Raw genomic sequence first — 15,910 nt, forward strand, 5'->3', positions numbered from 1 at the left:
GAGAAGGGGAAATCTCTCTTCTTCCTTGTGTTCTTTCTTTGTGTGAAGGGCTGGTGTGTTTTTCCAAAGGAAAAGTATGTCTTGGGAACCCCACAGTGATGCTGTGGTCGTTCCTGTTTCCGTACTGGTGTGTACTTACTTGGGTCTGCCGATGTAAAATCTGTTCTACCTTTGCTTGCCACTTCACACATTTATTTTCACTTCAATTTCTGAAGCAGTGACATTGTGCGCTGTATTTTGAGTGCTAATGTTGATTGAAGTTCTCCCTGAAAGGATGTGCACTTGAACTGTCAAGAGAGTGAGTGATTGACAGCAGGTAGAAGTACTTTTTGTGTCAAGGCTTTGTCAAGTCATTGTTGTAAAACCTACTTTACTGAATACCAATAATTCCTGCTAGATATTCAATCAAAAGATACTCTCTTCCAGCACCGTTTTAGAATAATATTTAATACTTAAGAGTCCTTCCCTAATAGGCAAATGTAAAGTGAACAATGGTACTTTACGCTAGGTTGGTCCACCTGGGGGGCTCCTGAGCATAGATTTGCAGCCCAGGATAAAGGGAAAAACTCTTTTCCTGCCTTCGTACACCGATGCTGAGAGAATCTGAATGTGAGAGTTTGTTTAATACCGTGTCTTTTATAACTGCTTATTCAGCACATGTTCCATAATAGATGCTTAATAACTCACAGCTGTTGATTTTTTTTCCTGTAGGAAATGTTGCCTTTTTTCTATGAATATGAGCTTTAAAATGAATTAAATAATCTTATAACAGTTTTTAAATAGTTTTATAACAGTTTTTAAAGATTTTAAATAGTCTAAATATATGTTTAATAATCAAAGAAGCTTACTATTCTGAAAATCACTTTCACCATTGAAGGAAGCCTGAAATGTTGCACCCACCTTATTTATTTTTGCATCAGTACTTTTTTTCCTTTCTTCCTCTTACGTCAAAATGCGGTGTAGGTAGAATTCCCCTGTTCTGCTTTTGGAAAGGCTAAGGTGAGCAAGGCCATGCCGCTGGGCATGCAGAATGTGACTAAGGCCTTTTGGTACAGGTGATTACCATCTGAGACCATGAGATAGCTGGGTATGGAGTGTGAATTTAACACTGAGAAATTGCCACCTAGGGCAATTTACTGGGGATCTAGAATCGTTATTTGTTTTATAAAAGAGATTCAGATGCCATTGATGTTGGTTTTGGTTACGGAATAAATCTTCAAAAGAGTTTGTAATCCAATAGGAAGGCTGAAAATTACTATGCTATCTGCTTTCACACTGTGTAATATTTTTAGCACTTCTGCTTGATCACTGTAACAGAAGTAATTTCATTTCAGTCTGTTCGGACAGTGAAAAGAATGTAATTGTTTTGTCTGAAAAAGTCATACGACTGTACAAATGTCGGAAATGCTTTATTGTTCTGGAGATGCACAAAGAGAGTGTCTCAGGAAAATGAATGAAATGTCATCTCAGATGGAAACTTTATAAAAGATATTTGCTCTGTTAAAAAAGCTGTCTGAGACAGCAGGGATGGTTTGGGTGAAAAGTAAGCAGTAGTAGAAGTATGTTTGTTGAATCTTGTTAGTTCTCGGGGCTTGTAAAAGTAGTAAATCTAGGGGAAAAATACAATGTTAAAAATGCAAGAAGTATTGGGGTTTAATGACTTTACAGAAAGCAAATCTGCAGAGATGATGGCCTGTGACATCCAACTGCTCTCTTAGGGAGTTCACTGAGCAGCTTGTTGAATTTGGGGCTATTCTAATCATAGTATATATAGAAAATAAATAGAGTGGCAGTTGGATCCAGTGATGATCTTACTGGTTCTGAAAGATCCTTATGTACGTATTGTGTGTAAGGAAGGGTCATGGGTTGTTGTTTTGGAAAATATAGCTGCGTTCATACTACAAATCCACGTCCTACAAGTTTTCACTAAAATACATCTCATACATAAGACATTCCAATGCAGTACTGGAGTAACAGGTTTTTGAGTTTGGTTTTAACAGTTTAGGTGGGGAAAGGAGCAAATTCTGGAATAGCAGGCCAAAGTCTGTCCCGGTTCTTATCTTTTAGGGGTCCCAGTTGTATTTTCTGGGGCTATGGGATGCAGTAAGATTTGTGTTTGGTCCAAGATCAGTAGTATGAAGAATGAGACAATTTATCCAGTTCAAGAAGAAATGTTCCATGTTTGCATTGAGTAAGTAAAAGCAGGGGAAGTAAAGGAGGAAAAAGTACGGATGCACCAAATGGAAAGAAGGGGAAAGGGAGGATGAAGTGGGAGAGGCTATTAGAGATTTTGTTGTTTTCTGGCCTTTGATTTCACTGGGTTGCTCTTGTTGCAGGAAGACAAATCATTATGCGCTTTGTCTTTCATGATTTTTAACACCTCAGCAAAGATAGATGAATTAAAAATACATTGAAATGCCTAAAGGGATTCAGTGTAAGCTCAGCTAACTTCAACATACAGATCCTGGGAAGAAGCTTATTCTTGTGTTCTTAGAGAACCTGTTGCCATGTGGTCCGCGGCAGGCTTGCAGCAGGGGTTTGTCTTGGTCCTGCAATCCTTTGGAAGGAATGCTTTGTCTCCCTTTTTCATGGTCCTGGCTCCATTCTTCTTTGGGACTCAGGTCTTCAACGATTCGCACCAGCTGAGATGTGTAGTCTTTCTTAGCGGGAATCTTTAATATGTGTTGTTGCTTTTTCTTTTAAATTCAGGTTGTGAAAGGCCTTACCTATTTATGGAGTCTAAAGATTTTACACAGAGGTGAGTAACAGATGTTTTCTGTTTTCCAATGAAATACCATATTATTTTATTTTAACAACACTTTCTACAGAGACAGTAGACCATACTGACATCTGGTTGGATTCCAGTGGAGAAATGCAGAATGAATCTTACTCATTAGCCTTGCAGATTTTCTGATAAAATATTTTTACTACTGTTCTCTTTTACTGCTCTCCCTACTCCCCTGCAAAGAAAAAGACTAAAGAGAGAAATGAATTTTATAGAGATTTAGATGCTTAGGGTTACAAACAGGTGCGCAGTGGAAAAATCAGCAAGGAAAATCAGATGTTTGACTAGTATTGGAAATAGAAGACAGATAATGAATTTTCTTATGTACTTCAGAAATTTCCCGTGACAGCCACAAGCATTGATAGAGTCTCAGATCTCTAAAATTGTGGCCCACTGTCCTCTACCATGGTCATGAATAATTAAAGAAGCTTTAAACCTGCTTGCACATTAGCCATTTTGGGGGTTTGCTGTTTATTATCCTTCATGAAGCTAATCTGTTTACTGTTTGGGTTTTTTTAAACTTCTCATGTATTTCTTGCTTTTTAATGTTGTAACATTTTGTTAAAAATTTATCTATTGTGGTAAGTTAATTCAGATATACTGGAGCTTTCAAAAACAGTGTCAATTCTGGAAATGTTGGAAAATGCTGTCTGAAGAACAAAGAAGCCTTTCCCCCTACACCACGACCACCCCCCTAAAAAAACCCCAACAAACAAAAAAACCCAACACAACCCCCAAAAAAACCCAAACCAAGAAAGAGAAACTCATTACATTTATAATGTTTCTAAAGTGTCTGAAAGTAACTGCTCTGGTTCCTAATGTTACTAACAATACTGTTTAATTTAACCCATCTGCTCACTCAGCCCGCGTGCACAGTTGGAGCGTGCAGTAACCGACATCATTTGTGATTGAAAGAGAAGCGTAAAGTAGAGACACATAGAAAATTTTAAGTTGCAAACCAGATAGGTAAGATCGTTTCTTGTGGGGTGCCTAGTTTTGGAGTGGCTGAGAAGTAGGTGCGAGGCTCCGGCGAGGTGAGGAGCAATGCCTGGGTTGGGTGCCCAGTGTCCTGGTGCGATCAGTGCGCGGAGTCGGGCACCTCTGGAGAGTCATCCAGAAAGCTGTGCACTGAGTGGGGAGAACAAGCTAATAGGAAACACTAATTACCAGTTTGTATTGAGGTCCTGCTCCTCCTTAGAGCTTAGTCTCAGGCTGTCCTCAGGCTTTTGTGGAGAGTTTGTAGTGGAGGAGGAGATGGAGCCTTCCTTTGTGTAACAGCCCAGCGAGCAGCTCTGTGACAGGACATCGGCTTCGATTCCTCCTCGGTCTCACGGCATCTCCTTCTTGGGAGATCACTCTGACGTGAGAGCACAGGCTGTCTCCTGGGTGGGAGAAAGAGGGCTGTGGCCAGAAGAGTGAGTAGAGATCAAGTAAGGATCTTTGTTTCCTCCGATTAGAGTGTGAGTGAAATGCTAAGGCTGCTGGTGTGTTTGACCCTACGCTGTCACTGGATTAAAAGAACAGAAATAACCCAGAGTCCATGACCAACTCGGTGCAGACACAGGTTACCAAGGAGGCTTCGTTTCTGGTGATGGTTTAAACATTTCACCTACTAGCCTGAATGTTGCCAGATGCAGAGATTTAGCAGCTCCATCCTCTCGCAGCAAGGGGCTGTACAGTCTTGATGCCAGAGCTGTCACAGCAGTTGTCAGAATAAATAGAAAAGAAAAGGTTGCTGGGACGTCCGTGCCTGGGTATCCCTCTGAATAGGCTACACAGTCTTTGCCACGCTTTCGTAACACCCAAAAAGAAAAAAGCAGATCTGAACTTTTTTTTCATTTTTAATTTTTTCATTAAAGATTCTGGGCACCTACTGAATGTGATTTGGAGAGAGCATTGTGGTCAAGCATAAATACTATAACTGTAAGATTTTATTGTTGTTCTGCTGTAAATTTAGAACCTGGGTCTGATTTTTGCTTTGCCAGTAAAACAAAATCTCCCCCTCTGTATGGGTTTCGTTGCCTTGATTGAAGAGCAGCTCTTGAGTTTTTGATGAATTATGTATGGTCCTTGCTGTGGTCTGAAGAAAAGCGCAGAAGCTGATTTTTCATCACATTTCAGATTTTTCTGGCCTTCGTCTGTTGCTAGATTGACCAAGGTGAGAACAGCACTGCAAAATGCCGTGGAGGGGATAACTAGCATTCCAGCGTTCAGCAGAGTTTCCTCAAGGGATTGGTTTTCAGTATTACTCTGTATCCATTTTTAAGATGCAGAAAATGTATGTGTACTTCTCTATCGTAAAAATGGGTACGGAATAATACAATGCAAGGAAGATGCCTTTTTCTCAAAGTAATCCCATTCAGCTGTCTACTGGTTTTAATGCATCAGAGAGAAGCGAATGAAAATTTAACCCTGACTTCCTCGCTGTCGCACGTAAAGCGGGCCAGGCGGGAGGCTCGCATAGGCTAAGAAGTCAAGAATTTCCACCGTGGTGATAACGAAGGTGGAGAAGCAATCATGGTGAAGAAGCTGTGTAAGGCAGTGCAGCAAGTGACAGTTTGTGACTAGAGCGTGGATTAAAGCAAAGGAAACAAACAATGAGCAAGTCTTTTATTCCAGATCAGACACTTCAGCAAATATAACAGCTTAACTTCAAAACAAACCTTGCAACTAATGAGGTGATAGCCGTGCATATTAATAAACCCAAAGCTGTAGTCATAGTCATCACACCCACATCAAACGTAAACATAAGATTAACACCTACCCCACTTCTTTGGAAGATGTGAGAATGTCCCAATGATAAGTGTGCTCTTTTCCCCAGAGGATAAGAAGTAGAAATGGAAGGGTAATGAGAAATTAACTTAGATTTAAAACAGAATTAGCAATTAAACAAGTCTAATCATGTACAAAGTCAAAGTTTGTATAAAGACAAACCAAAATCTGTTAAGTTCAAGAATAAGTATAGACCATATGCATTTTATCTGGTGTGGTTTTATCTGTTCGCACCTCCTCATTAAAAGAAATGTATGAAATAAATGTTACCCGCTTGTGTTTAATTGTACTGATCTGTGTTTGTATGCGTGACGGTACATGTACTGAAGGCCGGTATACATTGCATGGGTTTGGGCGCGTTGGTTTCTGACTAGGTTTTAAATTTGTGTCAGAGTTTTGGAAGTGTTTTCTGGTTTGTGATGTGCGAGATTGAGCAGCGTTGATGATCTGGAGATCTCCCTGGACTGTCAGTTGGTTGCGTGGCTGTCTATGGCAGAAGGGAGGTTTGTGCATCGCTCAGACCATCTCTTTTTTTTTTTTTTTCCCCTAGGATATTCCCATAGAAGGATATTCAGATCCTCTTTGTTTTGACATAAGCTGCTGGGGGTGAGGAGTGCTGGTTGGTAGGGACAGGCACTACTGCAGTATGGACCATGAGCGTTCCCAGCTTCTCAGCAGTACCTGTAGTTTGCTGAGGATTTCACCAGAGATGGCCAAAGCCACCTATTTTAATTTTCCCCTCTCTTTTTAGCTTTGTGAGGAGTAATCAGCGTTAGTGTCACATACAGTGAAGCACAAACAAAAATACTAGGCTGTATATATGTGTGTGTATATATATATGTGTGTGTGTGTGTATATATGTATGTATAGCTTAGACTATATAGACCACTTAGGCTTATTTAAAAAAAATAATCCTGCAAAAAGCGTGCCGATGAGGTCGTTATGGCAAGAAAATATTTTCATTCTTCCAGCAGCTTCGCTGTAACTGTAATGTTCTGTGAGCTGTCTGCAGCTAAAATTGTGCTTTTGTATCTCTTGTCTTCCTTGAACCTGGTGTATTGCAGTTTTATATTTTTAAAAGACAGAAAAAGTCAAGAGGCAGCTTTTAAAAATACGGATTTTTTTCCCCACAATCATGAATCCGTTTGCTTTTCAATAAAATGAGATGACTGAAATGTTTGGCGTTCAAAAAGCTGAACCTCTGACAGTTCTCTTTACTGGTAAGTAAGAGCTTGGAGGTCCCATTTATTTGCAGAGAGGTGAAACGACTTAGGCAGATATATCATAAAGAGGACTTGTTCATCCTCTATAATGATGTTTCATAGAAATCATTTGTATTAAGCAAGCACTGGTAATGGAAGCATAATGACCCCTTTTGGCTCTTGTTTAAATTCTTTCACTTCTAAACAGTAATATTAATCACAAGCAGATGGTGCAGAACATTATTTATGCACATTTGTTTTCCAAAAACAAAAAATGTTTAACCCATTAACTGAAGCGGTTTATGAAACAAAAAGGCTAATTTACTGATTGGGTGATTTTTCTCCCCACTTTCAATATGAGATATTTTGTGGAGTGACGTTTTCGGCTAGGATTGTCACTTCCTTTTTTTCTTGAGGAAACCAACACAACCATTGGAATTCATAGCAAATGTTTGCTTAAATCCCCCATTTGCGGCACTATTTAAATTCTGCTGCAAGGACAGATAGTATTTGTTGTTCGCAGTGCTTGTTTGGCTGCGACTTGCTCAGTAGAGTCTCCAACCTGTATAGGCTTCCCTTCCTTAATGGGCTGATCACAGATTGCTTTTTTCCTTTTTTTTTTTTTTTTTTTTTTTTGGGTTTTTTTTTTTTTTTTTTTTTTTTTTTTTTTTTAGTTTTGTTTCTGGAAGGGTTTCAGGATAAAGCTGCACTTAATGAACGACAGACTTTTTTTAATTATCTGGACTTACTGTTGTATCCCATGTTGTAGCAGGGAAGGGGAGATGGGATCTGCAGATCCCCTGTGACACAAGGTGATGGCTGGGTAGAGCCTTGGCTCTTCCTTGGTGGGACAGGGGACAAATGTGGCGTGGGGGTTTCCTCTGGTGGGTCGTGTGGAGGGAACGAGGATTGTGGGCTGCCCTTGGAGAACATCCTACCTCTTCCTCTGAGCTCATGACATGGTTGAGTCCTTAGAGAAGGAAAATCTGACTTTGTGCATGTTGCCTCATCATCCCTTTCCGTGAGGTCGTAGTGTTTCACCCTTAGAGCTTCCTTCTGCCTTCCCAGACCCTTCACTCAGACCGAAAGGGTTTTTTTGCTTTGTTAAAAACCAATACCGTTGAGCCCGTCCTGATCGCACAAACCTATTTCCAGCCATACTGCACAAAATGTTTCTCTTGTCCATTTGGTTATGAATTCTTTTTGTTACATCCTTTACAATTAAAAGCAAGAGCCTCTTGTTACACTGCGGTTTTCTTTTAGAGGTGTTGGTACTGTCAACGGCTGGGTTCGTGGTGCAGAATGTCAGTCTGCTCTGCGCGTGTAATCGCATCTGCTGTTAGTTCATTACAATTCAGCGCAAGCCTAGTAACTAGGTAGCTCTCTTGGCTGCCATATTTTTAGAAAGAAGGTTAAACAGGATTACTACGCAACTTACTGTTCTTCTCGGGATTCAGGCTAGAGCCTGCTGATGTACTCGGCATGTCTTGTTAGATTTAGCAAAGTCAGTCGACACCAGAGAGGAGTGTGCTGCTTAGCAGGTTGCCACAAATAAATATCTGCGTCTCCCTGAAGTTTTCGTTAGAAAACATATTCGTAAACTGCTGTTGAGAAGCGTATGGGAGATTTTGTGACTGCGTGGATTGCTCTTGTAGCAGTGTTTTGTCTCATCACCTGAGGTGGGGGAATAGGTACAAATCCATCAAAAATGCAGCACAGGGATTGAATTCCTAAAGGTGAAATGGAGATCAGGATACACGAACTGAACCTATTGATGCTGCAACATGATGGAGATGCTCGTGACGTGTTTTTTCTTTTGGCTTTGGGGGGAAATTGCAAAATGTACCAGCAGTATTGATACCTAACGTAAAATGTACACATCCACTTAAGCTATGTAACGTGCTATTGAACGCTTCCCTTTTTTAAACTGGATTTTTAGCTCAAATATAGGAAAGCATTTAATCAGCTTGTTAATTGAGGTTATACATTTCTACATTACAGAGACAAATTAAGCAAGCTACTGTGGTACCAGAAAACATCTGCTAAACAAAGGCAAACTTAATGATAAACAAAATTAGGTTCTTTTCTAGTTGGGTTTCATCCATCTGCACCCAACTAGTATTCACTTTTAAAGAAGGCAAAGATACAAGCTATTGCTTTTAATCCTTTTTGACAGAAGAAAGCAGTGATTAGGCAAAGCCACTGTGCTCTAATCTTCCCAAGTTTAAGCCAGGCCATAACGTGCACATTATGCTTTCCGACTGGCATCCCTGGAACAGAAAAGATGCTCAATGTTTCCTGCACTACCGTCAGGCTGGATGTTTATTCGCACATCGGTTTTACAGTATGCAACAGAAGCGTACCACCTTCTTTTGTCATCAGAGGGGGTCAGCATTAAGATCTTTGCACTGACAATCTGACTTTACGATGTACACTGACATTTTATTTACTGGAGCAGGATTAATAATCATTTTAAGGCATTGCTGGCAGTTAACCTCTGTAAAAGCTCTGAAACCGTGAGATCGGAGCTGTTTTATGCAGTAGAAGGCATGGAGGTGGAAGCTGGTAGCTTTGAATAATGGTGTGCCCAAGAGCAAACCTGCACTGTATTATGTTCCTGTAGCAAAAGGAGGCTCGAATGTGCTTATATGATTTCTGTTTTGCCTGTGTTGCTATATACAGGTGTTTGGGATACTTTCTATTTGTAATTTCTATAGAATATTAAATTCTGCTCTTGTCACTCCATGGAATTAAGTGAGGGCTGTTAGAGAAGAGGGAGCCAGGGTTAATTGCAATGTTAGAGTACAAAGTCGCAGGGCTGGGATGAACCTTAAAAGGTCAGCCCAGCTATCCCTTGATAGGAAAACAGACTTCACTGTTTGCACCGTTGCTTTTGGCTTGTTCCCGAGTTATCTGGTGACAGTTTGTTCCCTCTCTGTCGTTTCCACTTCATGCCGTAATCTGCAGATCTTTTTTTGCAGACCTGCTCCAGCCTACACTCCAGACAGCTGTTTAATCCTATATTTATGCAGTTGATTAATCCCTCTCTAAATGTAGCACTTCCATTTGTCCCTATTGAATTTCATCTTATTTTTTCAGTCTGATTTTCCAGTTTGTCAAGATCACTTTGAATTCCCTAGAAGCGCTCAAGGCCAGGTTGGATGGGCCTTTGGGCAACCCGGTCTGGTGGAAGGTGTCCCTGCCCATGGCAGGGGGGTTGGAACGAGATGGTCTTCAGGGTCCCCTCCAACCAAACCATGCTGTGATTCTATGAATTCTAGGTCCTATCCTCCAGTGCACTTGCTGTCTCTCCCAGATTAGTGTCACCGGCAGATTTAATAATATGGATTATTAGCATTTGAGAGGTACAGATATAATGTCATCTGTGCTACTGACTGTTACAAACCAGAGGTTGCACTTGAAACATAGCTTTGAAATGTTTCCTATTAAAACCTGTCATGCCAATATTCGTAATGACCTCTGTATATACGATGCCTATCTGGGATAATATAGATAATATAGTTTTGTTCCCCCCAACAGATGTGAAGCCGTCTAATATGTTGGTGAACACGCGAGGCCAGGTGAAGCTGTGTGACTTTGGGGTTAGCACGCAGGTAATTCCCCCTTTAGATATCTGCCATTTCTCTTTCTAATGTCAAAAATCACCTGGCTGCCAGACAACCAGCCCCACAGCAAGCTCCCCTCTGCTGGGAGAGCCCTATTCATTTTTAATCTCTGGGCGACTTTTCTTCATCTGAATATGATTGTTCATTGTTTAATGACAGTAAAAACTGCTGATATTGTAATTACTACTTACGAATAGCAAACTTCATTGATATGCAGCTTCGATATGAAAGCGTTTTGGCCAGACAAAAGGGAGGGCAGAACGAGAGATGTGTCTGGGGAGCCCAACTGGCCCACAATAAAAATTAATATTGGGAGTAACAATAGTGGTGGGCTTTTACAATGTGCAGCACAAATTTTAATTAATTTCCATTTTGGGCCTCCCTGGAGAACTTCTCTGATAGTGACCCATGAGCTTGCTGTGATGTTGATTTGAATTTCAGCACCTTTACTCTCAGCCAAACATGAGGACCAAAGAGAAGGTCAGCCTTGTATTATAACTTGTCAGAGTCTGTTGTCCCTCCAGCGTATTTAGTGCTCGTTGCATTCAAGTGATGAATGTGGCTTTATTCACATCTTGAGCCAGCTGACTGAAAAATGAGCGCGTTCAATCCTACTTCAAATTGACTTTTTATATCAGACTAGTTTGGGGTACTAAAGCGATAAGCATCCTGTTTAACAGAGTTGTTTAAGGTTATCTGCCATAAACTGTAATGCAGTGCTTGTTTAAATTGGAACTCTCATTCCGAACAAAAGAGAGATTTAATCATTTTTAATGCCTTTGCAGATAAATTTGTTCCCTTTTACATAATTTTTAGTTGATTTATAGGAATGATGATTGTAGGTTAAATGAAGAATAATTGCCCATTTTATTTCCACATTATCTTTATATTGTTCTAACAGACTGTTTTGTCTGATAGCTGGTGAATTCTATAGCCAAGACGTATGTTGGAACAAATGCTTATATGGCGGTAAGTGGATTTATGCAGGAATAACATTTAAATAGAAGTATTTGTTCACGGTCTTGTTCTGTGTAATGCAGGATATATTCTAAATCAATTCGCAAACTTCATCTCTCCCTATCCCCGGCATAAGCTATGTCTTAATTGTGCGTGCCACTAAACAACTGCCTTGTACTGTCTCGCAGACCCGCTCCCTTCCTATCTGTGCTCACCTCCCGGCTATGTGACAACCGTGCTTCTTGCTGATAGGGAAGAGTAGCATCGGAAAAGTATTTCTTTCATGTATTTTTAGTTGCCTTTACTGCATTGTAATAACTGGGAGCAAAGGAGAGAGCCAGTTCAACGTTCAAAAAACAGGTTTCCACTGATCGCCTGCGGCTCTTTGCAGATACTGTCTATGGTGTGGGAGCCCCTGCTCTGAGCCTGCAGTTTGGCAAAGCATTTAGACCTGTGCAGGCTCTCGTGGACTTCATGATACCTAAACACCTGTGTGGGTGTTTCCCATGTGAAGCTGCCGTGGAAATGTGAAGCTAAAAATACTCAGACTAATAATGTTAGGGCATTAAATTGCACAATATGTAGTGTTCATACCATACGTAGCAAGTCATCGTTACGTTTAGCTTTTCCATATAAATTTGGTCAGAATGCTTGTTATGTTGAGACTACTTTTGTCCTGTTCCTGTATGTTAAAGCATAAACTCCCTTCATTTTTAGATCCAAGTGACACGTTGCTAAAGATCTGTCGTTTGGGGGAACGCTGCTGCTGTTAGCTAGGATGTGAGGTTTGGGTGTAGCAGTTCTAGCTGACCTGACGACTGGCGTGTGCCGCTCATGTCGCTGGGATTAATACGGTGACGAGAGCCAGTCTGAAAGTAAACTACAAAAATTAGCCTGTATTTTCCTTTAGATCAATTTGATTAATTTTAGTTCTCCATTTAACGGATGCGAAAACTTAAATGCTTCAGTTTAGAGCAGTATTTTAACTGTTGTCCTTTATTTTTGACCATTAAAATTCTTTTAGCAAACTACTTATTTTTTCCTCGTTAATATTACGACATAAGTGTTCAGCTTGTTTAAAAAAAAAGTAAGCAATACGAAGTGGTCGATAGTTGTATTTTTCAAACCTCAGAAAAGTGGAGAGAGAAATCCATGACCTTTAATCACTTTCAGGTATTTTTTCTTTCTTACTTGTAAGAAGAAAGCAGACCACGGTGTCCATTTTTTTCCTAAGTGCTTTCCTAGTCGAGGTGTACTCATTATGTGGCTTCTGAAACACTCATGTCACCATCCTAGAAAGACTTGGGCTATCCTGTGTCATCAGAATATTATGTGCAGAAAAATGTTTAAAAGAAAAAAAAAAAAAGTGGAAAAAAATCTGGTCTTATGTATTACCACTTTCACTAGTAAGCCTGCTGATTTCTATGCCTTCATTTTGTAAAAGAACTGGAGTATAGCAATTCAGACAAATATAAACAACTTCAAATTAATCAGCTCTTCAAACTCAGCTGTTACTCTTAGAGTGGTCTTAAGCAGGTCTAAGAATTAAATTGTATTATGCTTTTAGTGTACAAATCAAGATTACTGTTGTCTTTCCCAGGTGTACATTAAATAAATTACTTTTTTTCTTATTGTTTATGGATGAACGTGATGCATTTGTCTATTAATTGGAAAAGAGAAGTTTAAGCTAAAACGTACTTGATCTGATTTCTTGTGTTAAAATTGTTTTGCTTGCTGAATGAGTCATTTATCGTCACCAAATTTATAGTCAAGTCATCAAAAAATAATGAAGGTCCTAAGTGTTGGTTCACCTACTTGGCAAACTGTGAGTGAATTTGAAACCATTAAAAAAATTGAGGTTTCTGTTTAAAATAAGCAAAAAAGCTTTTTGATTGAGAAATTAAAAGTTCCAACAAAAATACATTTTCTGTAAAATCATTTTATCACCACTTTGTATTAAAAAAAAATTTGGATTGAAAAAGTAACCAGTTCTAGAAGTTTTTGAGCAAAAATATTTTTGAGCTGTGTATCCTTAGGATGATCTCCATGTTGCATGCTTGACTTTATGCATGTGTTATTCTTACTTTCATCTTCTTTTCCATACTCTTAAATTCGCATGACTAGACTTTTTGTTCAAATGTGCAAGTGATTTGCTTGCCACTATCTTCTGTGAGTACATCATTTCTAAAGATAAGTTGCTGTTTGAAGCTTGAGCTGTTATAATGGAAGAATAAACAATGTAATATGGCTCGGTGTGAATTATGCATCTGATTTGGCGGCTCAGGAAAGGCCAGGGTCTCGTCTGCACTAGAAGGTTCTGCAGGTGTTAGCATCTTGCCGCAGGTGTGATGTCTGCCGGTAACAAAACATGCTTGTGTCGGGATAGCTGAGACCATGTTATGTTATAAAGGCAGATGTATCTGTCGGTGTACGTTTTTGGTTGCATATTTGCATCTTTACGAGGATCTTTGTCAGTATAAAAGGATGCTTAAGGATCGTATCCCTATATGATCCTGTTGCAAACATTTCTAAGATACGCTGACCTGGGCTAACTATACTTAATGAAGGCTTGTCCTAATGAACTTTAAAAAAAAATAAAAAATGAAAAAAATTTGGGGGAGTCACTGTTCAGCCCAAAATAAATGAGGCTCAGTCAAAAAGATTTTGTTCCAGTTACATTCTGGGATGTGTTTTTAGGTTATGGCAGTTGTAGAAGGCTATCCTTAAAGATAATGTGGGCAGGATTGCGGTGTTTACTTAACGTTCATGCTGCGATAAAAGCTCTTGACCTGGGATTAGCAGTGCAGAGTAAACATCCAAAAACACATTGGACTGGCACTAATTTGGGAGTTTGTTTTCTAAAAAAAGGTCTCTGGATTATTAAAGACTAAAAATACAGCCAGTGCTTCGTAGGTGGTTGGGCTAGACAGGTGCATTAACAGCACAGTGGGGAGAGAAGTCTCATGGAGCCTTTTATTGTTACATTTCATGCTGTACTTGACCTTGGAAATGCTTAAATTGTAGCTTTCAAGTAAAAACTAGCAGTTATATTTTACAGCATTCTATTTCATGAGGCATTAAACTTGCTATTAATAGTTTTGAGTGAAGTCTTTCTTTCTATAGGTCAAAAATGAAATTAAAAAGTATATAAAATAAAATTGCTGGCATGTGACTTCATTGATTCTTTTGGCTTCAGTAACTTTGCTTTTTAAACCATAGTTACTCCCCAGCCCCTTGACTTAATGTTAAGAGTCTGTTTTCCTAGCGTACCTTGCTTTTGTGCCTGGGCTTAGCGATAGACGAATACACCGTTGGACTTGCACAACTTGACCTTGCACTTTGCTGCGCCTGTGCGAGCCATTGGCTTTTTTTGTTGGATGAACCAGCCCAAACGCGAATGCCAAGGCCAACTTTAGAAAGTGCATAGCAATGCATGGCCACAAGTCTGAGCATAACCGAGTCCTTTGCTCTTGCAGAAGAGGCAAAAAGAAATAAGTTGTGTTTGAAGAGCAGATTTGCTCTCTGCCAGGTTGGCTGGTGAGCTTTAAGCTTCTTTGTGTTTTCCCAGTTGATTTGTTTGCCCTGCACTAGCTTATGTGGAATAATTATATATGTTTGTTTGCTAGGCTCAAGAAGATGTTTCTTTCTGTCTCTTTGCAGCCTGAGCGGATTTCAGGAGAACAGTATGGAATTCATTCGGACGTTTGGAGTTTAGGGATTTCCTTCATGGAGGTATGCAAGTATCTATCATTTTCACATGCACATTGCAAGAATCAAATTAAATCTAACATTAAAATATTTTAATGTAGTCTTTCTATACTCCTTTATATGTGCATGCTTTTAACGATTGCTGATTTTTTTGGCTGTATTTAGAATGGGTGCGTTCAATTCGGTTAGAGGTAAAGAGCCTCTATACAAACCACGTAACAGTCTTAGACCCTTCAGTAAAACTCCATGTATGAGTAAGAAGTAGGACCTGGTACATGGATGCCTCTGCATCCTTTCAACACCTCTGGGATTGAAGATGATGGTATTTTCTGTGTTGTATCTTCACAGGCCGGGACAGAGTGGGCTGTTATTAGGGTTAAAATAGCATTATGGAGATTCAAGGTTTGAGCTGGTTAATGGCCTTGCAAAATCTTTGCAGAAATAGTTGCACGATGGTACGAATCTCTCCCTGTGTGATTCAATAACGTGTTTGAATTTAAGTGTTCACAAAGGGGTTTAGAAAGATTTCTCACATACTTTCAAGCAGGAGAAGGTCTTACCAAAATGAAACAGTTCAAAGAGAATGTGGTTGTAAATGCAGTCATTCAGGAGAAGCCACGCTTTCTGCAGATTCAGTCAGAACAAGGCCCGTTTTAATTTGGGGAAAAAGGTTGGTTTTTTCAGCTTGGGGCTCGTCAGACATTTTAAGAAACATAAATGTCAATGACTTTATAAAAACAGATGATCGTTTATAGGAAAGGTAGCCTAGAGTGTATAAGTGGAGTTGAAATACCTGTGTTATGATAACATCTTGACCAGTACAATCAGATCTGGCTTGGTCTGGTCTGGGAGAAGGGACG

The 15,910-nt window shown here is 39.7% G+C and overlaps 1 protein-coding gene across 1 annotated transcript in view; it reads left to right on the forward strand.

Moving 5' to 3' along the window:
* Positions 1-15,082, forward strand: part of MAP2K5 (mitogen-activated protein kinase kinase 5) — a gene marked incomplete at its 3' end in the record, with an annotated part of 66,553 nt that extends 51,471 nt beyond the window's left edge. The window contains exons 12-15 of the mRNA XM_009707913.1: positions 2,710-2,758; positions 10,300-10,373; positions 11,304-11,354; positions 15,003-15,082. Of these exons, the coding sequence (XP_009706215.1) occupies positions 2,710-2,758; positions 10,300-10,373; positions 11,304-11,354; positions 15,003-15,082 (254 nt within the window). The remainder of the gene's footprint in view (positions 1-2,709; positions 2,759-10,299; positions 10,374-11,303; positions 11,355-15,002) is intronic.
* Positions 15,083-15,910: the final 828 nt, after the last annotated feature.

The sequence above is a fragment of the Cariama cristata genome, unplaced genomic scaffold (genome assembly GCF_000690535.1).
Source record: "Cariama cristata isolate BGI_N322 unplaced genomic scaffold, ASM69053v1 scaffold12779, whole genome shotgun sequence".
Taxonomy (NCBI): domain Eukaryota; kingdom Metazoa; phylum Chordata; class Aves; order Cariamiformes; family Cariamidae; genus Cariama; species Cariama cristata.